The 27,826-nt window shown below is 38.7% G+C and overlaps 2 protein-coding genes and 1 non-coding gene across 3 annotated transcripts in view; 2 read left to right on the plus strand and 1 right to left on the minus strand.

The window, feature by feature from the left end:
* Window positions 1-27,826, plus strand: part of SHC4 (SHC adaptor protein 4) — a 131,291-nt gene that overhangs the window by 56,743 nt on the left and 46,722 nt on the right. The window contains exons 3-4 of the mRNA XM_055320065.1: window positions 14,411-14,474; window positions 17,615-17,734. Coding sequence (XP_055176040.1) covers window positions 14,411-14,474; window positions 17,615-17,734 — 184 coding nt within the window. The remainder of the gene's footprint in view (window positions 1-14,410; window positions 14,475-17,614; window positions 17,735-27,826) is intronic.
* LOC129506496 (U6 spliceosomal RNA) lies at window positions 16,102-16,206 on the plus strand. The gene has a single exon (XR_008663821.1). It is a non-coding gene; the product is annotated as a U6 spliceosomal RNA (small nuclear RNA).
* Window positions 22,818-24,571, minus strand: EID1 (EP300 interacting inhibitor of differentiation 1). Its single transcript, XM_055320066.1, has one exon. It carries the CDS (start codon window positions 24,486-24,488, stop codon window positions 23,913-23,915), a length of 576 nt encoding a protein of 191 aa, XP_055176041.1. The 5' UTR covers window positions 24,489-24,571; the 3' UTR covers window positions 22,818-23,912.

Genomic DNA, 27,826 nt, shown 5'->3' on the forward strand with positions numbered 1-27,826 from the left:
GGGGCAGTGAGTACCTCTGTGCCAATGGGGAAGCCGGGAAGAGGGGATCAGTCTGTGTTTCAATGCCATGGAGATGCCTAAACATTTACACATTCTGCCCTTGTAGAAACTTGTACTGTCCATTAGTATAACAGACGTAATTGGATCTCTTCCACAATATATCTATAACACGCCAGTTATAACACAGAGAGTACTCTTCTGGGCACTAGGCATTGTAAAAAGCAGGTTAGACCCATTTCTTAAAGCAGACAGATATATTAGGATAAAGCAATTACTCGCTCGGGGTCACAGAACTTGTAAGAGCGCTACTTTTTGAACTTTGGCTGTCTCCTTGCAGAGCCCACTTGACCAGCCATTCCCCAGGTTCTGTTATCATGTGGAAGAAGAATTATAGATCAGTTAAAGCCCTTCATTTTTTTTCCTTTTAACATTTACTATAATTTTGCACTTTCACTTCTGTATTCTTTCATGTACTTTGCACAGGATGTAATGCACATGGCATCACTTTATGAAGGTTAGTTGATATTAAAACAAACAAACAAAAAAGGATTTCAGTTCCCCTCTTTCTCCACTGAGCTCCAATGGAAGAGATAAAGAATGGGAGATGATAATTCACAGTTTGTAAAAGGAGTTCCAGAATTCTCGTATTTACACAGAAGTCCCATCTCATAAAACCCCGCTTCCTGTACCAGGAAACTGAACAAGACCAAGTCCAAAATCTATATAAATAATCTTTGTAAAGATTAAAGGTGCTCTAATGGTTTTCCATTAGAGACGATCATGATCTCAAAGGGTCTAACATTCATTTTTGGTTTGCTCCAGACAAGGCTCAGCAAACCACAGCCTTAGGACCTAATTCAGCCTACCACCTGATTTTGATTTTGCCACCTTGTGACCCGAGAATAGCTTTGACCTTTTTAAAGGGTTCAGGAAAAAAAATCAAAAGAAGAATATTTCTGAAAGAATGTTTCATTTCACATGAAAATTATATGGAATTCAAATTTCAGTGTCCATGAGTGTTACCGTCATACGTTCATGCCCATTTATCTGTGTATTGTCTGTGGCTACTGGCCTACTGTGGCTGCAGAATTGAGTCGTTGTGACAGAGATCGGATGGCCAGCAAAGCCTCGTGTTTTTACTAACCGGCCCTTTACAGGAAAGGCATGCCAACTGCTGCTGTTAAGGGACTCTCAACTTCATCTCTGTTAGAAACACTTGAGGGAGCTTTTAAAACTCCCAGTCTCCAAGCCCCACTCTGCACCAATTAAATCAGTCTGGAGATGAGACCCTGTCTTCCGGATTTGTTAAAGTTCCCTTGTGTTCCCCAGTGTGTGGCCAAGCTTGAGAACCACTGCCTAGAGCATGAATGCATTTTGAAGGACAGGTGGATGAGGCCTGTTGGCATCCAGGCTGCCAGATGGGAGAGAGAATGCAGGTCACTGCTCATCACCTGTTTGTTCTGGGGGCAATATAAGCAAAGATGTTCAGGACCTCCAGATGCCCTCTGGGAGAAAGCCCTTCCTACAAGGAGGCTGGCAGAGATGAAGGGGATGGGGGAATAGAGGGGGACTAGATCAAATATCTATCCCAGCATATTGAATGACTGAGTTGAAGACAATTTTTCCCCTAAATGGAACATCATCAAGTGTATGGGCAGTGTGGCCATCCTTACCCTAGCTGCTCAGAATAGGTGACCTAATTCCTTAGCATCTACTAGTTTCAACCATCTGGTTGAAACTGTGGAACACAGAACCAGGTATCTTGTGCAGTGGGTCCAATAGAAGTTTTAATCAACTGTGTGGTGCCTGAAGTGATCTGCTTCAGAATCACCTAGAGGGGGCAGCCCAGGTTGCTCAGTGGTTTAGCGCCCCCTTCAGCCCAGGGTGTGATCCTGGAGACCTGGGATTGAGTCCCATGTCAGGCTCTCTGCATGGAGCCTGCTTCTCCCTCTGCCTCTCTCTCTCTCAGTGTGTCTCTCATGAATAAATAAATAAAAATAAAATCTTAAAAAAAAAAAAGAATCAACTGGAGGCTCTTAGGCATACACCAGACCTATAGAATTAAAATCTCCAGGAATAGTCCCAGAATCTACATTTTAACTAGCATCCTAGTTGATTCTTAAATCAACCTACCTACCTACTTAAATGGTTATGCTGTTGAATTTTTAGCAGAAATGCAGGCAAGTCGCTGTCCTACCATTTTTTGCCACAGTGGACTCAACTGGCAAGGCCAGTTATTGATTGCTCTGAAGTGTGTGCACACATTTAAAAAAAAAGGGGGGGGGACTTACCAGGTAAAATCTATAATATATATGCCAAATGGCCTTTCAATAATCAGAGTTATTTTTTTAAAAAGCAGTGTGAAAGTCATATACTCATTCTACCAATTACTGTCTTGCTCAGTAGTGTAGATACCTCTATAGCAAACTATTTGAAATATCTGAAATAGTGCCAATCTTCTTTCTTTGAAGATAGGTCTACTTTTTTGGAAGTAGATAAACATCCTTTGGAGTGAAATAGGGTGGATAAGTTGGATCTGTTTTAGCTTTTGAAAAGACGAGCTTTGACATGGAAGTGACCATACTGTTCACTCTTTCACTTCCAAAGACATGCCATCATAATATTTTGAATATTTTGTCTAAAACAGGAGTAGTTTTAGAATAGCCTAGTTTGTCCCAAAGTAATGGAAAACAGATTTTTGGATTTACAAATTTCAGGGTGTTTTGTATGAAATCAACCCCATATCCCTCTTGTCATTTTCATAAGGCTTAAACACTTAGAAAAAACACTTGTTTTTGGGTGTAGGTATTTGCATTTTGAAATATGTGATTCCATTACAAGAAATCATTGTGGGGAGAGGAGAAAATCGGCGCTTCACTTCTGTTCACCAGGGTAGACTTGTAGGGGAGGCGTGCTGCTGGGGCCCTTCACTTCATGAAAGTGCACCTGATGGGGCAACATTTACATCACAGCCAAAAGGCAGCATCATGAAGCAGACAGAACAACTGTGCTCTGTGGTTGCTGAGCTGGGTAGAATTGCAAGCGTGCTTTAGAATCAGATTTTAAATATAATTCAGGTTGAACAGAGAGGTGCAATAAGTCAGCGTGAGAGTAGGAGCCGTGGGCAGTACTGAAAGGTTTTATTTGACCGTCTTGGGACCTGAAGTGTCTATTTCTAAATGAAAGGATATACTTTATGGGCTTTGTCTACTCTCCTAGGGTGCAGGGATGATGCCCCTTGATAAAGGGAGTTTGAAGCTTTCCATTTTCTACCCATCTGTGGGCACTGAGTGCATTCATTGTGCGCTTATCGCCATGGAGGCAGGCTCATGTTCTAAAGTGTCTTGTCTGAGGGCCGACACAAAATTTTAAATGTCTTTAATTTCACCAAGCTGAACAAAACTGAACACATAGATCGCGGGGCCTTGATCTTCTGCGGGCCAAGATTTCAAAGAAGGTACTAGTTTTCCTAAAACAACCTTAAGATGTAATACCACCCTGACGTGGGACTTGACGTACTCACAAGTCCCTTCATTCATCAGTTCGAAGGAACTCTGAGAAGTTGACAACTTGTCCCTTTGACATGGTGAACTGATTTCTTTAAGGATTCAGGTTGGAGATGAAAAGGAAGGTAAAGTCCTTTGGGAGACACAGGTGATTTTGTTTTGCCGGATTATTTTTGAGTTTTATTTGGGAGAGGTTTTTGCTGTGCTTAAAAATTATTATCATTTCTACATGCCTGGACAAAATTGAAACCACTCCTTCACTGTGTGTGTGTGTGTGTGTGTGTGCGCGCGCGCGAGGAGGTGGGAAGAGTTGCCTTGAACCATTCCCCTGGGCCTGTTGCCTGGTTTCATGTTCCACATTTTCTGACTTTCCTATTTACTGAAGAGCTGCATTTTGACATTCACTCCAAACAATCTGTCCGACAGCCCTCCCTCGATTAAACACTCTGCTTTGTCTTGGATTGTGATATTGCCTTCCAAACCTAAAACAGGGGTGGGGCTAGGCAACTTTGCTTCCAGAAGAGCTTCACTGTTTAAGGGTTAAAGACACAGAAAAATTATAACTTAAGCACTGTAGTGGCCAAGGGTCAATGAAGAAAGGTGGCTTTGTTTGGATGGTTCGTTTGGACTCTGTTAAGACAGACAAAATATCTTTTTTTGGTCTTATGGCGTAGGCAGGGTTTTATATGCTTAAAAGCAATCTTCCACTTGCATTCTCATTCTCTTACATCAGCCCACTTCTCCCCTTCCCTCTCATGTGGCAAAACAATAAACAAAGTGGCCACTGTTGGTGCTGTGGGGCCTTTCTCCCTCTTTCTTTCTAGTGCAGGCTCAAGAATGGAAAGCTTTAGCCATTTAAACTCTGGAAATTCTGCTTCTTTGCGAGAGGACATTTGCTGAATGTTTGCTAGCTGGAGAACATCTCATGATGAGTCAGTTTTAAAAGGGCGATGCCGAAATGCAGGCTGCAGAGGCAGCTGGGTTGGTGAGGACACCCCCAAGTCCTGTGAGAAATTCCTGCTTCTGGGTTCTCTGTTTTCTTTTTCTCCTGCATTTGTAAAATGTCTGAGGGTGTGACTGAAACTCCAGAAAAGCATTGAAAGTACTATTTGTTCTTGAAAACATTACAGTTAATCTCTGGGTCCTAGTCTGAGGGAAAGAAAAGATCTTTGTGAAGAAAGGCAACAAAATGCAAGCATCTCTCTCTTCCCTGGCTGCGGTTGCAGATTTGTTAACTCTGATATCAGCAGAGAAAGCAGAGTCTGAGAGGTTATTTTAAAGCAGCGGTTCTTAGCCTGGGATCTCCGGATTCCCAAGAGCCCCCACAGATGGTTTTCTGGCCGTGGTGGGGGTGGGGTGGGGTGGGGTATCCTCTAAAACTGAACAGAAAAGTTTGTACAAACAGACCTTTCATTGAAGAGAGATCCTGGGACTTTCTGGAGTCTCAAATCTCTGAAAAAAAAATTAATAACCACTTTCTTTGTATTCTTTTCTTTGTTTATTGTGGTAAAATAAACATAACGTTAAATGTGCCATCTTAACCATTTTTAAGTGTACAGTTCAGTGCTATTAAATACATTCATTTTGTCATGCAGCCATCACCACCAGCCAACCCCATAATTCTTTTCATCTTGCAAAACTGTAACTCTATACCCATTAAACAATAACACCCTAGTCCCTCTTAACCCCAAGCCCTGGCTACCACCATTCTACTTTCCATCTTTATGAATTTGACTACTGTAAATACCTCAGGTAAATAGAAATGTGTAGTAGTTAGATGTTTGTGACTGGTATATTTCATTTAACATATGTTATAGCATATTTCAGGATTTCCTTACTTTTCAAGGTTAACCAATATTCCATTGCCTGTATATACCACATTTTGCTTATCCAATCATCCATTGGTTTGCTTGCATCCAACATTTGGGTTGCTTCCTTGTTTCAGCTATTGTGAATAATGCTGCTATGAACAGAGATGTATAATATCATCACTTTTTAAAAGCAAGTTCATAAGCCCAAGTTCCTCTTTTTTTTCTTTTGAGCAGAATTATATATTAAAAGATTTTCAGAATCTGTAATGCTGCTAAGCCTTGACTGACTGTAATATTCCTTTTTAAAAATTAAGATATAAATGACATACAATATTATATTAATTCCAGGTGTACAGCATAGTGATTTGACATTTGTGTTCATTGTGAAATGATAACCACAATAAGTCTAGCTACCACCTGCCACTATACAAAGTTAATACAGTATTATTGACTATAGAGCGTATGCTGCCCATGCTCTGCATTGCATCTCATGACTATTTTATAATTGAGATTTGTGTATCTTGATCCCCTTCACTCATTTTGCCCCTGTCCCAATGCCTTCTCCTCTGGCAATCAGTCAATGGTTTCAGGACATACAGATTTTACACACGTATACACCAGTCTGTGCTCTGTATCTATGAGTCTGGGTTTCTTTTGTTTTTTAGATTCCCTATATAAGTGAAATCATGCAGTATTTGCCTTTACTCTCTAAACTTGTTTCACTTAGCATTATACCCTCAAGCTCTGTCCATGTTGTCACAAATGGCAAGATTTCATTATTTTTATGGCTGAGTATTATTTCATAGTTTACACACATGCACACACACACATCTTCTTTATCCATTTGTCCATTGATGGATACTTAGGTTGTTTCCATATCTTGATTATTGTAAATAGTGCTGCAATGAACCTAGGGTGCATATATATCTTTTTAAGTCAGTGTTTTTGTTTTCTTCTGATGGAAACCCAGTAGTGGATTTGCTGGGTCACATGGTATTTCTATTTTAAATTTTTTTAGAAACTCTATACTGTTTTCCATAGTGGCTGCATCAATTTACATTCCCAACAACAGTGTACAAGGATTCCCTTCTCTCCGTATCCTTGCCAGTAATTCTTATTTCTTGTCTTTTTGAAAGTAGCCATTCTAAAGGATGTGAGGTGATATCTCATTATGGTTTTGATTTGCATTTCCTTGATGGTGAGTGATGTTGAGCATCTATTCATGTGTCTGTTGGCCTTCTGTATGTCTTCTTTGAAAATTGTTTATCCAGATCCTTTGCCCATTTTTTAAAAATTATTTACTTATTCATAGAGACACACACACACACACAGAGGCAGAGACACACGCAGAGGGAGAAGCAGGCTCCATGCAGGGAGCCCAACACGGGACTCGATCTGGGGTCTCCAGGACCACACCCTAGGCTGCAGGCGGCGCTAAACCACTGCGCCACCGGGGCTGCCCCGCCCATTTTTAAATTAGATTATTTTTTGTTATGCGTCATCTGAGTTCTTTATATATTTTGGATATTAACCTATTATTAGTATATGATTTGTAAATACCTTGTCCCGTTTAGAAGGTTGTTTTTTCATTTTGTTGATGGTTTTTCACTGTGTGGAAGCTTTTAATTTTATGTAGTCCCATTTGTTTGTTTTTACTTTTGTTTCCCTTGCCTTTGGTGTCAGATCTAAAAAGAGGGTGTTAAGATTGATGTCAAGGAGCTTATATTTTCTTATAAGAATTTTATAGTTTCAGGCCTTACATTCAAACTTTTAATCCATTTTGAATTAATTTTTGCTTATGCTCTAAGATAGTGGTCTGGTTTCATTCCTTCACATGACACTGTCCAGTTTCCCCAGCACCATTTATTGAAAAGACTATCCTTTCTCCATTATATATTCTTCCCCCTTTGTCATAAATTAATTGATCATATATTCATATGTTTATTTCCAGCTCTCTATTCTGTTTCATTGATCTATATGTATGTTTCTTATGCCAGTACCTCACTGTTGTGATTACTATAGCTTTGTAGTATAGTTTGAAATCAGGAAGCATGATATCTCCAGCTTTGTTTTTCTTTCTCAAGATTGCATGGCAATTCAGGGTCTTTGTGGTACTCTATAAACTTTAAGAATTATTTGTTCTAGGGGCACCTGGGTAGCTCAGTTGTTAAGCACTAGACTCTTGGTTTCAGCTCAGGTCGTGATCTCATGGGTCAAGAGATGGAGCCTGCACTGGGCTCTGCATTCTGTCTGTTTGAGATTCTCTGCCTTTCCTTCTGCCCCTTCTCCAACTTGTACATGTGTGTGTATGTGTGTGTTCTCTCTCTCTTTCCAAAATCAATCAATCAATCAATCAATCAATCTAAAAAAGAATTATTTGCTCTAGTTTTGTGGAAAATGCCACTGGTATTTTGATAGGGATTGCATTGAATGTGTAGATTGCTTTGGGTACTATGGACATTTTAACAACATTAATTTTTCCAGTACATGAGCATTGAATATCTTTCCATTTATGTGTGTTTTCTTCTGTTTCTTTCATCAAAGTATTACACTTTTTAGTGTACAGGTCTTTCACCTTCTTGGTTAAATTTATTCCTAGATATTCTTTTTGGTATGATTGCAAATGGGATTGTTTTCTTTTCTTTTTATGTTTTTATTTTAATTCCAGTAAATTAACATACAATGTTATATTAGTTTCAGATGTACAACATAGTGATTCAACACTTCCATACAACACCCACTGCTCATCACAGCAAGTGCACTCCTTCATTCCCATCACCTATTTCATTCATCCCCCCCACTCACCTTCCCTCTGGTAACCATCAGTTTGTTCTGTATAGTTGAGAATCTGTTTCTTGGTTTGTCTCTTTTTTTCCCTTTGCTTATTTTGTTTCTTAAATTCCACATATGACTGAAATCATATAGTATTTGTCTTTCTCTGACTGACTTATTTCACTTAGCATAATCTCTAGCTCCATCCATGTCATTGCGAGTGTCAAGATCTCATTCTTTTTGTGGCTGAATATTTCATTATATATGTATCTTCCACATCTTCTTTATCTATTCATCAGGCAATGGACACTTGGGCTGCTTCCATATTTTGGCTATTTTAAATAATGCCACAGTAAACATAGGGGTACATGTATCCTTTGAATTAGTATTTTTCTATCCTTTGGGTAAATACCTCCTAGTGCAATTGCTGGATCATAAGGTAGTTCTATTTTTAACTTTTGGAGGAGCCTCTATACTGTTTTCCACAATGGCTACACCGGTTCAGTTTGCATTCCCATCAACAGTGCACAAGGGTTCCTTTTTCTCAACAGCCTCATCAACACCTGTTGTTTCTTGTGTTGTTGATTTTAGGGGTTTGTTTTCCAATTTCTCTTTTTTGATAGTTCATTATTAGTACATAGAAATGCAACAGATTTCTATATATTAATTTTGTATCCTACAACTTTACTGAATTAATTTATTAATCCTAACATTTTCTTGGTGAAGTCTTTAGGGTTTTCTATGTAGTATCATGTCATCTGTAAATAGTGATAGTTTTACTTCTTCCTTTCCAGTTTAGATGCCTTTTATTTCTTTTTTTATTATTATCTTTTTGCCTAATTGCTCTGTCTGGGACTTCCAGTACTATCTTGAATAAAAGTGGGGAGAGAGGGCATCCTTGTCTTGTTCCTGATCTTAGAGCAAAAGTTTTCATATTTTCACCACTGAGGATGATATTAGCTGTGGGTTTGTCATATATGGCCTTCATTATGTTAAGGTATATTCTCTCTATACCCAATTTGTTGACAGTTTTTAAAATCATAAATGGGCCTTAAATTTTGTGAAATACTTTTTTTTGCATCTATTGAGATAATATGGTTTCTATCCTTCATTTTGTTAATGTGGAGTGTCATGTTGATTGCAGATGTTGAACCATCTTTACATCCTGGAGTAGATCTCACTTGATCATGATATATGATCCTTTAAATGTATTGTTGAATGGGCTTGCTAATGTTTTTTTCACAAGGATTTTTGCATCGATGTTCATCAAGGATACTGGCCTCTGATTTTCCTTTTTTGTGGTGTCCCAGACTTTAAAATTTAGAGTGAGTATACCCATGCATACATGAGAATGTTTGCCCACATGGGCATACAGCTGGGCTCTGGATGCTGTTTTTTTCCATGAGGAGAGAACAGCCAGTGTAGAGAATGTAATAGTGTCTGGGAAAGGGGAAGGGTCATCCATTTGAGATTTTTTTGGAATTGATCCCTGCCACTCTGCCTTATTCTCTTGCTAGTTTACTCCAGACACATTAGAGTAAGGATTAGGCAAAAAGGAACCCCTCATTTGTTGGGGGGAGTGGACAAGGGAAGGTCTGATATTCTTTTCCTGGTCCTGAGAGTGTGAGATGCCTTCCTTTCCATGCACCTAGCAGTATGGTCACAGAATGAGTGTAGGTTTTGAATTCAGACCTGGATTTGTATTTTGCTCCTCCCACCATCTGCATTATTTGGAAGCAGTTATTTAAATTCTTTGAACTTTAGTTTCCACATTTGTAAAGTGGGTATAAAATAGCTATCTTGAAATGATATTGTTTATTTTTTTTAATTTATTAGACATCTGGTTTATTTAAACATCACACCTACTGAAGACAGAGTTAACAGAGCTCATGGAGTAGGGGGAAAAACCCTATCCAGCACTGCTTCACTGCAAATTTCCTGGGGACAAAATTTATGCATTCTGTACTACAGTCTCACCCTAAAGCATCCACATGTGCTTGATATTAACTTGAATAGGAGATGAGAAACTTTCTCTACACTCAACTCAGCAAGGACATTAGTGATGAAGCTTTGAGAAACATTCTTAGGCACAAGAAATAGCCCTGCCTGTAGTGAGAATCTTTGATAATCAAAGAAAAGAATGTCACTAAATATAATCTTACAAATAAGCAGGAAAATACACTTTTGCCAATGGACTGTTTTACGTATCAGGAAAAATGTCACAATGAGATTTCTATGAAATTAAAACACTAATTGTTATACTCAACTTCTAATCTATTCTGAAGTTATTTTGTGGAATTAAAACTCAGAGAAAAAGAAAACTGATTTAACCTAAATGGAACTTAGGGGAGAAATGCAGGACTAATATGGAATAGTAGCTGTACTTCTTTGATTACACATTTAAAAAATATCAAACATTGTCAGCCAAATTTTATTAAAAGAAAAAGCATCAGATCACCATTATAATTCAAGAACCAAGTCTAAATATGCACTTGACAATAAAGCACATTTGAGTATGGAGTGAAAAAGTTTTCTCCAAAACCACCAAATGTATCCTCTCCAAATACCCAAATAATCCACTTCTGCAGCTCTTTTGTTGAGTGGAATCATAAAGAACTGAAGATTTAAATGACATTATTTTTTTTAAAGATTTTATTTATTCATGAGAGACACAGAGAGAGATACAGAGACAGGGAGACAGTGACATATGCAGAGGGAGAAGCAGGCTCCATGCAAGGAGCCCGACGTGGGACTCGATTCCGGGACTCAGAGATCACCCCCTCAGCCAAAGTCAGAGGCTCACCCGCTAAGCCACCTAGGTGTCCCTTAAATGACATTGTTAAGAATAAATGAGATGATGTACATAAGGTACTTAGTACTGGGCCTGGCCATCTAAATAGGAGCCATTCCTTTTAAAACCCAGGCTCCCTTAAGGAGGGAACATGATGAAATGAGCACTGGATGTTACAGTGTATGTCGGCAAATTGAATTTAAATTAAAACAACAACAAAAACAAATCCAGGCTCCCTGCAGTGGCATTGTGTATTATTCTAAAGGTAAGGATTCTTATTTTGAAAGTGTTGCTAAATTGATAAAGATTTTTCTTCTTTATGAAACTTTGGGGAAATAAAATAAGCAAGTCTACCAAATGAACTGAAAAAATAAATCTGGATTTAGCAGCCGTAAAGATGGGAAGAGTTAAAGGCTAAGGTGAGGTGAGAAAAAGATACAAATAAAGAAAATCATTTATTATCTGCAACATGAACATTGCCACATCTCTCTGTGGGTGTTGACAAAAGAGAGAAAGCTGTATCCCTCCCTCACTGGGACATCTTTGACATGCCCTCACATTTTCATAGCAGATGAGCAAAACTCTTGCTGAAGAACTTACTTTGCATTCTTTTAATATTTTAAAAGATTTCTTATTCAGTCAACTGCACAGTGAAGGGAAAACATTATTTAGAGCTAAATATTGATAGAATAAAAATAGAGAACAAACCACACACAAAAAACACACAAACCAAGTCATTGTTTATAAGCTCTTTGTATATCATTATTTATTGACAATTTTATGTAGCTGCTACCAAGGTGTGTATACCATTCCAAGTTCTACTTTTCCACCTACTCATTTATATAGACCCTTATTTCTATAGTCTTCATACTTAACATTCCAAGTGGAAATACTTATATGATACATTTTATGCCTATATCACAAGCTATGGAGTTGGTTTTTTTACTCTAAAATGTTTATTCCTCTACATACTCAATGCTATTTCAATACAAATTCTCCTCATTTTGTCAAAAGCCCTGATAAAGGTGAAGAGATTTATCATCTTTCACCAAATCACTCTCTAGGAAAACCGTATTAATGCTAATCAGGCCCCCAGGAATGGATAAGTACGTCTGAAGTGGACTCTTTCCCATCTTCCCCAACAGTGCCTTTGTAATCTTCTTTTTTGCTAACTTAATGTGAGTAAAGTGAGTGTCTCATAGTTGTTTTAATTTTCAATTTTAAAATTATAATGAATGTGAACATTTTCCTGTTTTTAAAAACTGAACTATTTCTATCTCTTTTGTACGAATTATCTAATCCGGGGGTTGGCAAACTATGGTCCTTCAGCTAAATATAGCCAGCTGCCTGCTTTTGGAAATAGAGTTTTATTGGAACATAGCCATGCTCATTTGTTTGCATATTGTCTAATGCTGCTTTTGAGTTATAATGGCAGAGTTGAGTAGTTGTAACAGAGGAAAGTCTAAAATATTTATCGCCCTTTACAGAAAAAGTTTTCAGTCTAATCCTATCTCTGAGCTTTTATCCACTCTTGTTCTTCCACACTTTATTCTCCAGCAATATCAAAGTACTTGTAGTTCCCCTCAGATCATGATAATTTATATTTTCCTGTCTTTATACATGCTCCTCCTTCTGTCTGGAATTTCCAAACTCCACTCTGCCAGGAAGCTTCATCCTTCCAAACCGTCCTCGAGAGGTACTCATGCTATAAAGCACTCCCTTTAATTCCCATTTACAACTTTACTTTTTGCTGGACGATATTGCCTGTATGAGAATCAAAAAAAAAAAAAAACAATGCCTGGGAAAGCACTTTGTAAAACTACAAGGTGCTATAAAAAAGTAACAACTAATAATAACTGTTGTTATACTTGGCAGCATCAATGCCCACCTTTGTTTCTACTTTTATTTCAAACCATTTACAAGGGGCTTTTTTAGACGAAAGCACCCCAGTTTGCTCTCATGGAGTAAAGGATCTGATAATACCTTTTATATAATCCCTCTTTATTAGATATCAACAACATAGGTGCTTGAACTAGCTATTTTGGCAACACCAGAGGCTAATTCAGATTTATTATTATGTGTCTCATCAATTCTTGAATAATCATTAAGATGACTCAAACATTAATCAACCAACCAAATAGCCTAATTCTCTGAGCAGTCCTGTTTCATCCAGAGAACAAAGGTTGGAATCCAACAGAAACTATAAATATAAAATCCTGAGAAAATATGCCAAACCAAAAAGCCATTCTGTGTTTTGGTTACAGGTAATTATGCAAAAATCAGGCAATAGAATACCTTGGAGAAGAGTTTCATATACCGGGGGGGGGGGAAGGGGGGGAGAGAAAAAAAAGGACTCTGAACTAAAACTAAAACACACACTATAAATCTAAAACTATGCCCAGAATTTTTGGGAATTCTACTTATCTTTCCAAACTGTCTTCTAGAAGAACACTGAGAATTAAATCTGCGGTAATGCATCTTTATCTATATAGCTGTATCTGTACTATATATAGATGGAGAGATTTCTTTAGTGGGTCTGCATTCCTCTGAATGTTCCTTCCTTCCTTTAGTAATCAAAAATATCTCAAAGAAAATATTTTTCATGAAATATGTATAAAAATTGCACGTGCGCATATGTGTGTGTACTAATTCAGTTTACTAATTTAAGCAATGATCTCCAGTGAATCCAGGAAAGAGCTTAGAGATGTGCTTTGTGAAAAGTTTAATATATGTGTTGAAAGCCACAAGGTTATGGTTCAGATTACACTGAGTGAAAGCTCCGGCCGTTGTGAATGCTGAGTTCCAGAGACAAAAGCTCTTAGTTATAACTGCATTTCTGGAGTGGAGGGCGCCAGTTCATTCACCACTTCCATTAAGGACCAACTTCATATATTCGTGGTGCCTTTCTCTCAGGAAGTACAGTGCAGAGTAAGGGCAAAAAAAATAAGCAAAGGAGGAAATTTGTTATTGATTTTCAGTTCTTCTGCGGAATTACGTGAAAGCTCAATGACTTGTCGCAGTATCTCAGTCAATAAAGCTCCATTTGAGACCACCTTGAAGTTCAATTCTCTCCCCATCCTTTTAAACTTCCCCTACTGTCAGATTATTTTGTATTTCATTGTCTTTGGTGCTGAGAAACTAGGAAGCTTTTTATTCATAACACCACAGGGAGGATTTTGCTGAAAGTAAAACTGAATTATCCTCAGACAACAAAGTTCTACCCCTCTTTTTTGGCTCAAAATCAAACCTGAAAATCAAGGGAAAAAGAGATCAAGAAGGTGAATAGTAGGACTCCTTATTGTAAAGTGGCTTTGTTGCTCTCCTTTGCTTATTTTTTTGTTGCTGGGTTTCTGGGAGTTTACGGCAGAGGGACAAGGTACAATGCTTTATCCTGTGGGAATAGGGGAAGATCATTTATGTCAGACTCGCCATTATATGTGTGCACATTTTATCTGTAACACTTGCTAGCATTTATTGACCATTCACTGCATGTTAGTATGCTAAGTCTTTCTATGGTTTCTGTTCTGTAGGGAAGCAATAAGTCGCCTGTGTGAAGCCGTCTCTGGGGCAAATGGAGCCATTAAAAAGAGAAAGGTAAATATTGGTGTGGTTTTCTTGTTTTATGTTTTTCTAAACATAAAAGAGGATATCAAAATAGTTGTTAGTTCATTTTACCCAATGAGCTGAAGTCCAGAATGGCCTTTATCAGTTGGCATGACACCAGAAATGCACTGAAAGTTGTTCTTGTCTCTCAATTGTTTCTGACTTGCCTGACACTGTCTGAAATGGTGATGCCTTGAGCCACAGAATGAAGAAAGCGCCTGGGTTTCAAGTCAAAAAGTCTGGGTTCCAGTCCTGGGTGTTTACTTACCTTTGAAGTATCTCATCTCTCTTTGAGACCCCATCCTTGTTCCTGTAAAGTTAAGTTGAACCAGATGACCGGTGTGGTTCCTTCCAATTTCATTATTTTATAATGTATCTATTCTGCATTTTAACATTTTAGAATTTTTAGACTCCTTGGCCTATTTTCAAATGGAACTGTGGGTGCTGGTAGAGGTGCGATAATAACCCATGAGTGGAAGGCACTTCTCATGCTTGAAAGAAAACATAAGATTTGGTGTTGCATAGACTTGGATTTAACCCTAGAACATTTATTGCTTTGGAATGTCCAAAGGGGAGGTGCAAAGGGCCTTAAGATGACTATGGATATCATGGAATTATAGGTTGTTTAAGAGAGAAAGAATTTTTAGAGATCTTCCAGTCTAGCCCTCTTATTTTGCCAGCTACTAGACTGGCTCATAGGAGATCTGTCTTGAGTAACTTGGATGATGATGGTAACAGCCAGCTATAGAAGCCAGGTATTCAGATTTCCAGCTTAGCGCTTTATTTTCATACCACCCTGCCTCATTCTTTATTATTCTTCATTATTTTGCATAGGGCTAATCCAGTGTCACCCAGAGTGACTCAGATGAGCCACAAGGCATAGAAAACCACTGATAAGTAGCCTTTGAATTCTATTAGAGCTCCCTATTTACTAGTTTCTTTGATGAAACCTATGGCCCCAAAGTAGCCTCTGGCCTCCTCCTGCCTCTGTAATGTCTGCAAATAGGATGCTTTTACTGGATGATCCCAACAAACAGGCTCACTCATTTAAGACTTTCTCATTTCAAAAATGGGGAGCTCATACCCCAAAACATAATAAAACAAAACAAAGCAGGTTATCATCTTTCCAAAAAAGTACACATGGAAGGAAAAAAAATTCAGTTAATTTCCTTTGATAGCTAACATTTATTGCATACTTAATACATTCCAGGAACTCTTCTATGCGCTGTATATTTTTATGCTCTTTTCCCTTCCAATTTAAAAAATTATGGTAAAATATGCATAACATAAAACTTACCATTTAAACCATTTTTAAGTGTACAGCTCAGTGATATTATATACATTCACATTATTGTGCAACCATCGCCGCTACCCGTCTCCATAACTCTTTTCATTTTGTAAAACTGAAACTCTATACACACTAAACAATGACTGCACTCCCTGATTTCTCCAGCCCTGACAGCCACCTTTCTACTTGCTGTCTCTATGATTTTGACTACTCTAAGTGCCTCACGTAAGTGGAATCATAGTATTTTTTTTTGTGACTGGGTTATTCCACTGCACATTAACGTCCTCAAGATTCATCCATGCTGTAGCATGTGTTAGAATTTCCTCCCATGTTCGTTTTGGCAGCACATGTACTAAAATTGGAATGATACGGAGAAGATTAGCATGGCCCCTGCACAAAGATGACTTGCAAATTCATGAAACATTCCATATTTTCATAACTGGGTGGTGGGCATTAAAGAGGGAACTTGAAGTAATGAGTACTGGGTGTTGTACACAACTGATGAGTCACTTAATTCTACCTCTGAAACTAATAATACAGTATATGTTAATTAAATTGAATTTAAAGAAAAAAAAGGAATTTCCTCCCTTTTTAAGGGAATAATATTCCATGGTATGTATGTACCATGCTTTGCTTATCCATTCTTCTGTTGATGGACACTTGGATTGTTTCCATGTTTTAGCTGTTGTGAATAATGCTTCTAGGAACATGGATATATAACTACCTATTCAAGTCCCTGCTTTCAGTTCTTTTGAGTATATAACAAGTCGGAGGATTGCTGGATTATTTGGTAATACTACTTTTAATTTTTTGAGGAACTGGGAACTGCCATACTGTTTTCCATAGCAGTTGTACTATGGTATGCTCCTGCCATTAGTGCACAGGATTTCTATTTCTCCACATCCTTTCCAACATTTGTTATTTTCTATTGTTATTTCTGCTTTTGTTTTCTATTAGTTTTGGTTATCTATCTATTTCTTCATCATTAAGTCTTGGTAGGTTTAATGTTTCTAGGGTTTGTCTGTTTCATCTAGGTAATTCAGTTTGTTGATATGCAATTGTTCATAGCACTCTTTTATAATCCTTTTTGTTTCTGTTGATCTCCATCTTACTTTTGTTCCTGATTTTAGTGATTTGAGTCTTCTTTCTTTCTTTCTTAGTCCATTTGGCTAAAGATTGGTCAATTTTGTTGATCTTTTAAAGAACTAACTTTTGGTTTCATTGATTTTCTCTATTGTTTTTCTAGTCTCTCTAGTCATTGATCTCTGCTCTAATCTTCCTTGCTTCTACTAGCTTTGGGTTTAGTTTTTTTTTTTTTTAATTCCTTAAGTTGTAAAGTTAGGTTCTTGAATTGAGAGTTTTCTTCCTTTTTAATGTTAGTGTTTATAATTATAAATTTTCTCCTTAGCACCACCTTCCCTGTGTCCCATACATTTGGTATGTCTCATAGTACTTCTTTTTAATGATCACAAAAAAACCTACACCAACTCTTTTTTTTTTTTTTTTTTTGACTTCTGGTGTTCAAAGGGACCGGAAAGTTCAGCTAGCCCAAACTCTCACCGGAATTCCTTTTATATAAAGCAGATCCCTTCTCCCAACACTTGGGATGTATGAGAAGGGTTCGAGGGCTCAGATTTCACTACTTATTAAAGAATTTGCTTCATTCCGTTTTTAAAAACTGTTCATTAAAAAAAAAAAGCATTCCGTCTCATTTGATTTGTTTAAAGTAAAGTAAAATAGAGAGGAAGAGCATGTGTTTTGACCCATTTTTAACACATAAAAACATTCATATTATTTTGTAACAAAACCCTTAACTTAGAGTGTTGTTTTGCTATTTTTAAAGCCTCCAGTTAAGTTCCTATCAACAGTTCTTGGCAAAAGTAATCTTCAGTTTTCGGGAATGAATATTAAACTGACCATCTCAACATGCAGCCTCACATTGATGAATATTGACAACCAACAGGTAAGATCACAAATGTCATTTATAGTTTAACATATGTTTTTTTCTAGAAGAGTCTGGGCATAATAAAGAAAATAAAATTTCAGACAGAGTGTGCCTAAAATTTAATAAGGCACAAGGGGAAAAAAATCTGCCAAGGATTTATCCATGACAGTAATTAGAACGATAGTATTATTAACCCGTCATGGCATTTAACTGCTTGCATACTTGCCTCTACCTAATTGGCTTTGTAATAGGAACTAAGGTGCAAATAACATTGTAAATACCATTTGGCAAGTTGTTTATTACTGTCCATCAGTGCTCCCCAAAGGGAAAGCAATTCCATTTTCAGAACTAACATACTGTGTTGGATGACGGTGTAAATGAAGGACAGAGGGGCAGGGTGAATATTAGGGTTAATATTCTAGCTAATTGAAATTTAAGCATAAAAGATTTTCTTCCAACTCTTAAGGTTGAAATGCTTTGTAAAATGTTATAACATAAACACAGTTTCTTTGATGATTTATGATACCATGGTATATATGCCTGAGTTCTCGTTGTGAACCTTATTTCTCAAAGAACAGCATGGTGGAAGCAAATATAAAAGATATACAGGCCCTGGACTAAATGTGTACGTTATAAACTAGGGCACTGTTTGACTTGCTTTTTATGTTTTAAGCTAAATTCCCTGTATCAGGTTATTTATGTGTGTTAGAGTCTATTTTTTTTCTTGATCTAATATGTTGTGATTCAAGGTTCTTAATATTTAAGGTTTTCCTCTATGGATTGTTGTTGATCAAGGACACCTGGAAGATTTAACGTGTAGCTGGCTGAGATAAAACACTATGGGGGCTGCCTGGGTGGCTCAGTGGTTGGGCGTCTGCCTTCAGCTTAGGTCGTGATCCCAGGGTCCTTCGATCAAGTCCCACATCAGGCTCTCCACGGGGAGCCTGCTTCTCCCTCAGCCTATGTCTCTGCCTCTCTCTCTGTGTCTCTCATGAATACAAACAAACAAAACCACTATGGGGCTTTGAGGTCACAGCATAGGTTGGAATCCTGGCTCTGCCACTAACCAGCAATTTACTCTACCACTCAATTTTCCTTGTCAGTGAAATGAGATAATACTACCTATTCACAGAGTTTCTGAGAGAGTGGATTTTTTAAATTATTATTCCTATTTTGTTTTTTTCTTTAATTTTTATTTATGTATTTTTTATAAATTTATTTTTTATTGGTGTTCAATTTGCCAACATATAGAACAACACCCAGTGGTCATCCCATCAAGTGCCCCCCTCAGTGCCTGTCACCCAGTCACCCCCACTCCCCGCCCTCCTCCCCTTCCACGACCCCTAGTTCGTTTCCCAGAGTTAGGAGTCTCTCATGTTCTGTCTCCCTTTCTGATATTTCCCACTCATTTTTTTGAGAGAGTGGATTTACCGGTAGTATATGTCTCATTGGGTTATTTAGGGGATTCAGTAAGATCATCAATGTAAATCACTTAGCACAGTGCCAGTCTCCCAGTACCAACTGTTATTTACTCAACCATTTTTCCTATTTCCTTGAGACATTTTCATAAACTAGTCTTTAACAGGGAAAGCATATTTTAAAACATAAAATTATGAAATTTTCAGTAACATATAAGTACAGCTATATACATTTTGACTCTGATATTTTTTGCCAAAAAAAATCACTTGCAGTTCTGAGGGCTGCTTTATTTTCTAAGTTCAAAAGCAGAATAAGGGGCAGCCCACGTGGCTCAGTGGTTTAGCGCCACCTTCAGCCCAGGGCCTGATCCTAGAGACCGGGATCGAGTCCCACGTCAGGCTCCCTGCATGGAGCCTGCTTCTCCCTCTGCCTGTGTCTCTCTGCCTGTCTCTCTCTCTCTCTCTCTCTCTCTGTCATGAATAAGTAAATGAAATCTTTAAAAAAAAAAAAGCAGAATGAAATATATTGCTTACACAGTAGTATAAAACACCATAGAGGAAAACGGTTAATCTGAAATAGTTCAAAACAAATTCGTGTCTAGTTGGGCCCTGATTGGTTATAGAAGAGAGGTGGTACCATTGGTATAATGACAGCAGAACATTTGAGGCTGTGCTTTGAAGATGCAAGTCTAGGTGGAAGGTGAAACAATCATTCAGTCTTTCAGATGCTTTGCTCTTAAGACATTTGCAAATGGAAAATTTATTTTTAGTTTTCATCCACGTGCATGGTACCAGGAGTGCTTATTGCCTTAGTATGAGTGAGATTCATTGAGTATAGAAGCACTTGAATTATCTCATAATTTTGAAGGAGAGGAAAAGTAGGCAAATCTACAGCCATCATGGTGACAGCCTTATGTGCAGAATATAACAAGCACTTTAAAAAATGGTCCTTTCTATGGAGTGACTGAAGAAATGTGGAATTTAGGAAGAATAGGGTTGTGGTGTGTAAGGGTAGGGGGCTTAGTTTATTCTCATTTGTTTCTCTCCTTCTACAATTTTTCCAGGCTACTGCTATTAGAGGGGGGTATTGTGACATGCCCATCATCGTTTTGGCAGAATAGAAGTAGGGACAGTGGGCATGAGTGGCTTCCACTACCAGTAGTTGTAGCAGTGAATGCCTCTGGAAGTGAGACATCTTTTCTGTATTGGTGGCGTGGAATGGGGTTATGTTCAGCCCACTGCTGGAGTGAAGACTGAAGTTAGGAACTCATTGATCTCAGACCCAGGTGTTGATTTTTAAGAATAATTTTGAATCATTCTGCAGGCCTAGTAGGAATGGCTTGGTGATTGTGGGGTATAAAAAAAGATGTGTCACTGTGGATGCTTCAACTCAAGAAGCTTTATAAATCCCATCAAAAGGGCAAGTAACATGTTCAAGGTATGAAGGCAGCAGAGAATCAACCGTATAGATAGATGTACATGAGAAAATGATCTAGTAATTAAATTCTCCTTAAAGACAGCTACCCTTTGAAGTTCTAAGATAAATACCAAGAAATACTAATGCCTCCCCTCATGCTTCTAAGATATACTTTGGACTGAAAACATAAACAGTTTCAAGTTAATAGATACATTCATAGATGACAGAGTATTTATGGGTCAGTTCGCATTCATCTTCAGCCACTGAGAACAACTTCAAGAATATAACCATTCACAGAAATGGTCTTTCAGATCATTCCCAGAAAATGTCCTTTCAAAAGAACTTCAGAGGCAGAGAATTAAATTATATTAAACACATAATGATTGCAATTTTTAAAATTTACCATATTTTGGGATGGAAGATACATTTTGGAAAAGCAAGTTTTAAGGATTTTTGTATACTCATTTTAAAAATCCAAGCAGACTTCCTTGATATACTTTAATATGTTAGGGACTTAAGCAATAATGTCAGTCTCAGTAGCTCCTCCTCCCACTATTCTTTACTCATATCTACAATCCTACTACCAAGTCTAACAGCTGGTAAAATTTTACTGAGAAGGGTAATAAAGAGATAAAGAAAGTAAAATAGGCAGCAAATGGAGACATTTTTTAGTCTCTATGAAGAGAGGCAACTTCAAACATATAGAGGCCAGACAGGTAATGCTAACTGTCCAGGTGCAAGAAAAACAATGGTGCAAGCATAATGATATACGGTGAGTGCCACTTGGCTTCCACGTTGGGGAGACAACACTGGGAAACATGGCAGTACAATACCTTCTCTATATGAAGAGGAATTGGATGCTTTTTCCCACATAACTATAGGTCAAGGGCTGCCAGATCTTCAACTTTTGGGGGAAGAAAAAGATGTTAATCTGGGAGTTTTGCTGCTGTCTCTGGATTATGAGATGTTGCTCTTTAATTAAAAATGAAAATTTTAAGCATGAGTCAAACAAAATAGATGTGTCTTTAGGGCAGCCAGTGAGGTCAGTCTGATCTAATAAAAATGTATATGAAAAGATCCAGAAAACTATGCCCCATCACCCCACATACTCATAAGCTTTTTAAGGTTTTCTTTCCCCTGTTCACAAAGTAAGGACCAGAATCTCTCTAGAACTCTGTTCTTTAGTTCCCATTAACCCAGATTTGAACTAGGTCACCTCATTCCAGTGTTAGCTTTAAACTTTAAAAGAAATACAAGCAATTTTATGCTTCTAAAAGGGGTGTTAAAATGTTATTACTTTCTATCTTTAGTAAATACAAACAAGTATTAATTTCAGTGGTCTCTCAGATCACTGCCTATTTTTCTAAGACCTACCATCAGAGGGGTCCACTGTGGAGTCTAGGTCCTTCTCAAAATGAGCCTTCAAACCCAACAGGGAGTTTTCTTTTCCTCTCCTCTTGCTCCCTACTCAGTCCCAAAGACGAACATAATCACAATTCCTGGTTGGAAGATCCAGTTTTTTTCCTGACACCTCTATCTGGAAGTACACGCTACTGGTTAGTTACGTGTGTGTTGGCATCCTTTGCCCCACTCCCAAATTCAGTTAATTCACATCATACAAGCAATAATCAGATTCCTCTAGCTGCAGCTACAAGCTGTTTGAAAATGCAGTGAAAGTAAGGCATTGGAGAGGCAGGATTAGGATGGTAAGTGCTAACATCTCGCTTATTATTGTCCCATCTATCTATCCTCCTCCTCACCAAGCTAGTGTTTCAGTAACTATGGTCACCCTCGCCAGTCCTTTACTTTATGGAAAAGGACCCCCGCCCCCATAAGAGGCAAGATGACTGTAACTGAGGCTGAGCTGTGGTATTGTACTGGATGTGTCCTTTAGTGCCATAAGGAGCAGGAACATCCAGTACCTTTTTATTGATCATCAGACCTACTAATATACTGTTTTACTGGGCACAGCTTTCTGACAGAATTACTACTATTCTTATACAACTTCAGAACCTTAATAACCACAGCAACATGCTCAAATAGGACAGGTTTTCTCAGGCTGGCAAATTCTTTCATAGGAATTTGCCAAGTTTAATATCCACAAGTTAATTTATAAATCAGTTATTTGAAGCTGGAGCACTTTCCCATATAGTGGTTAAATTTGAATCATAAAGTGGTTTCAATGATAAGATAAAATAGCACAATACAATAAAATATAGTGTTTAGATAAAGTATGTGAACAATATTCTTGGCCAAACAAACAAAATACACAGAACAAGAAGTTTTATTATCTCGAATGCTGGTGCATAACCAATGACAAGCGTAATTAGAGGAGGAGACAGAGGGAAACTTCAGATACTGAGGTGGATTTCTGGGCAGGTTTTAAAACCTTTAAGGGTTGAGGGCATAATTGTTCAGTCTTTCTTTTTGGATGTAGGGCTTTCCTTTTACTTGACATTTTCACTTTAACAGTTCTTATATTATGAAGTTCAACCAAAGTCCTTCACCTGTAAGTTAAATGAAAAACAGAGAGCAAGTAAAACAACTTCTCTAGTATGTAAGAGTATCAGAAATAGTCTGTTCTTTCACATACATTTTAATGTCTAACTTTGAAATTATGGACGTCTTAATTTTTGAGTTTTAAAAATGGCAAGACAAATTTTCTTGAATTATAGATCATAGTAGCTTTATAAATGATCAAGATACATGTACAAACAAAATTTCAGATGCTCTTGAAAACACATTTTGAGATAGATCACACATGACACATATTTCTTCTTGGGTTTATCTTTTTGGGATAGTGAAGAATACCCAATTTTTTTTTTTTACACTAAAAATTTAGCCTTTGAACACTGGCTTGGACAGACCACAAAGTGGAACCTCCAGAGTTCCCTCAGTGGGCTTTCAGTCCAAACGATTCAGACATCTTGTGTCCTAAATTGGATGTTACTACTTTTTCTCACGTAATTGGTATCAGTGGGGGTCTTGTACTGGCAGTTTGTCTTGGTCATAACTTATTCTTGCAAAACCATTCCTTATAGTGAAATATGAAAGGCATTTTCCCCAATGCAAGGAAAATAATCGGGATCAGTAACAAAGTCTAAGCGGCAGGTGTTTCAGGAACATTCTTGAAAACAGATTTCCACAGTCCTGATATGTTTCTTCTTCTTCTCCAACAATGCTTTCATAAGAGCGCAGTCACTGCCCCTATTCTACTCTGCACAACAACAACAACAAAAATTTTCTTTGAAGATCGACTTTTTTCCTTGGCACCGTTACTATCTATCTGGAATGAGCCCAAAAGACCGTGGAATGTCGGGTCTCTCCTCAAGTAGCTTCCTCCTCTTTTAACAGCATGTAATCACTCTCTGTCAATAATCTCATCACAGCCGAGTTCTTCGGTCAGGCGATTGACAACCATAAGTGAAAAAAGCTCTTCGATAAACGCCAACTGATCAAACGGGGTCTTCTCGTAATGCATTTGAAACCCGCCATCCAGGGCTGCTTCTCTGGCTCTGGACGTTCTCAGAAACATCTTGTTGGCTTCCTCCAGGGCCGCGGATACTCTGTAGCCGGCACCGCTCAGTTGCTCCTCTTCCGGATAATCGTAGTCGTCCTCCCAGTCATCAAACTCCTCACCCTCGTCCTCGCTCTCGAAGTCAGGGCCGGCGAGCTGGCCCGGCTGCTCCCCCGGGCTGGGCCGGGGAGCAAGGCCTCGTTCCCCCTGCGGCTCCGCCATTGGCTGGGCCGCCTCCTCCTCCATTGGGCCTTCCTCCTCCAGCTGCGGCTGGGCCCCGTGGCGGGAGGGGTTCGGGGAGGGCTCCCGGCTCCCGCCGCCTACCTCCATCTGCGGAAGGTCACCCTCGCCGGGCATCACATCCATCTGCAGGTCATTGCTCTCTTCATACAGCTCGGACAGCTCGTTCATCTCCGACATCGTACTCGCGGCGCAACCTCCAGCCAGGCGTCCCTGCAGACGGAGCTACGCGGCCGGGCGGTCCTGCGCGTGCGCCAACGCCGCGCGCCTGCGTGACCCCGTGCGTCTGCGCGACCCCCAGACGCCGCCTCCCGGGGGCCCGTCGGGCGGGGGGGTGCTGACTCCTGCGGCGGGAGGGGCTCCCGTTCGCCGTCCGTTCCTCCTGCTTGGCTAGGCCCTGCGTTTAAGAGAGTCGCCTTATCTCCGCTTTGCTTAACCGTCCCGCTCCTTACGGTGCTGTAAACTTGGAGATACTTTACGTGGCCTCTGTTACGACGTTTCAGCCTCCCCCCTGCTCCCTCCCCCCTCTCTCCCCCTCCCCCTGCTCCCCCTCCCTCTCTCCCTCCCTCCTTCCCTCTCCCCCTCGCTCCCTCTCCCTCCCCCTCTCCCCTTCCCTCTCCCACTCTCTCCTCCTCCCTCCCTCCTTCCCCCTTTCCCTTCCCCTTGCCCCCTCCCTCCCTCTCGCTCCGTCCCCCTCTCCCTCTCTCCTTCCCTCTCCCTCTCCCCATCCCTCCTCCCTCCTCCCCGTCCCTCTTCCCCTTCCCTCCCCTAGACCCTCGCATCAGCACCTGTCTCAGCACCTGTCGTCTACGCGCAGGGCTCCCGCATCCACACCGCCAAATCACAGTGTTCTCAACCACAGAACAACATACTATGAACTGATCCATTCAGCTCTACTTCTGTTTCCCCCATTAAAAAAAAAAAATTTAAATTCACAAACATATTATCTATCTTAGCTACATGCTGAAGAAGTACTTGACTCTATTTCCACAGGAGGTTGACTGTTGTCAGTTTCAGTGTGTATTCTTTGAATCCTTTTCCTTTGCATTTGTCCTTTTCCTTTACAACCTCGTGCAAAAATCTTGTTCTGTGTGTGGGTTTTTTGTTTTTGCAGGTCTTACGTAACTGTCTTCAGATTACAAAACAAAAAGCCCCTCTGCAATGTCTTGAAGGTTTAGCTTTGTTGGTGTACACAGATGAGTGGTGGTGCTGGTGGTGGTGGTGGTGGTGGTGGTGGTGGTGGTGGTGGTGGTGGTGTGTGTGTGTTTATAGCATTTCTATACTGTTGTTGACCTAACTGCACGCAAAATTTCCGATTTTTCAATATTATAAACTATGGGTAAATGACATCCATATACGCCAGTGTTTCTCTAGAATAAATAACCTAGAAGTGGGAAGGCATAATTGTAGGGTATGCATACTTTAGTTTTTAATTCATGCTGTCAAACTGCTTCCCAAGATTGCTGTACAAATGTAACCCGTCCTCGGCAGTGTTTGAGAATATCTGTATCCTTGCCGCACATAGTTTTGTTGAGCGATTTTATCAATTTAATGATATCTTGTTTTATTTCCCATAGCCTTGATTTCTTGGAAATTGGGTATTTTTCAGTGTGCTTATTGAACATTTGTGTTACTTATGAAAATTAACTGCTCTTATTTTTGGTTTATTTCTTTTTCTTATTGACTTGTAGGAATTTCTTACAACTAAATGAATACTTTGTTTTACATGTTGCAGATATATTCTCCCTGCCTGTTATTTGTCCTGTTTCAGGGGTCTTTTCTGGTGACAAAAGTTTTAAAATGAGTTTTCCTGTAATCAAATAGAAGGTTTTTAATTTCTTCTGTATGTCTTTTCCTTTCTATCAAGATGGGTTTTCCTACCTCACAGATCACAGCGTAATCTTGTATTTGTCTTCTAATGTTTGAATAGATCTTTTATGGATAAAACATTCACTTATATAAATACTACGAGGACAGGATTTATTTAGTTTTTTACATATATACAGCTAATTCATTCAACTCGACTAATTTAATCACTGTCCTTTTGTTGGCTGTTTGGTGTCACGTTTATCATAGACTAAAAGAAAATGAATGTGTGCGTTTGTTTTTAGACTTTGTATTTAAATAAATTTCTACAATTTTACAATGTGTCTTGCTGATAAGGAAAGTCTCCTCTCTTTGTTCTTTAAAAAATTATCTTAGCTCATTTTGCACATTTGTTCTTCCATGTGAATTTTAGAAGTAGCTTGAAATGACAGTTGGAAGTTTCATTGGAGTTGCATGGAATTTGCAGATTAATTTGGGGGAGAATTGACATCTTTACAATATTGTCTTCTCATCCATAGAAGTGATGTGTATTTTACTGCTTGTTTGTGTCTTATTTATATCCTCCAATGAAATTTTCTAAAAAGCCTTACATGATTTGTACTAGTTTTATAGTGGTACTCTTGTAAAATGTACCCCTTACCCAATACAGTGTATAATTGGTTAGTGCTGCTGTGTTGGAATGACATTGATCTTTGTATATTGATTTATTTTTAGTAATCACTCATAACTGAAATATAAACATAGGAAAGTACGCAAGTTGTAAATGTGCACCTTGGTTATCACAAAACGGACATATTTTTGTAACCACTACCCAGATCGAGAAATACCATTTGCAGAATCCCAGAAAACCATTTGCTCTCTCTCTCTCTTTTTTTTTTTTTTTTTTGCCCCATTATTACCACCATCCTCATTTCAAACAGAATAAACATTTTTGCCTGGTTTTGAACTTTATATGAATTAAACCATGCAGTGTGTATTTTTTGTGTCTAGCTTCTTTTGCCCAATAAATATGTTTTTTCGCTACATAGCAGTCCATTTTTGAATATCACAGTACTCATCATTGGGATTGTTTCCACTTTGGGGATATTACAAAGAAAGAAAAAATTATCTTTCTTGAGAAGTTCTTTGATGCACGTATTTATACAATTCCATTAGAATGCATCTAAGAATAAAATTGTCCATCTTATGAAATCAATAAGCAGAATCCTATGTAGATTAGGTTAAACAATTCTGAACATGAGATTAGCCAACTGATGCAGTTGATATTTTCAGTGAACCTTCAAAACAGCATGACAGATATGTCTCTATAAGTTGGTCGTAGGGCAGCCCCGGTGGCCCAGCAGTTTAGCGCCGCCTTCCGCCCAGGGTGTGATCCTGGAGACCCAGGATTGACTCCTGTGTCGGGCTCCCTGCATGGAGCCTGCTTCTCCCTCTGCCTGTGTCTCTGCCTCTCTCTCTCTCTCTCTCTGTGTCTCTCATGAATAAATAAATAAAATCTAAATAAATAAATGAACAAATAAATAAATATGTCATTATGCTGTGGTTTCCAAATAAGCAAGTCTAAAATCTCAAATGAAGGAGATGGTCTTCTGACATTAATGCAGTTCACGTGGATAACTTCATATTGAAGATCTTAATGTTAGTGCCTTAGTTTGTGTTTGGTGGTGAATGACTGAAATCCAATTAAGGCT

This window comes from Nyctereutes procyonoides, unplaced genomic scaffold (assembly GCF_905146905.1).
Source record: "Nyctereutes procyonoides isolate TBG_1078 unplaced genomic scaffold, NYPRO_anot_genome, whole genome shotgun sequence".
Classification (NCBI taxonomy): Eukaryota; Metazoa; Chordata; class Mammalia; order Carnivora; family Canidae; genus Nyctereutes; species Nyctereutes procyonoides.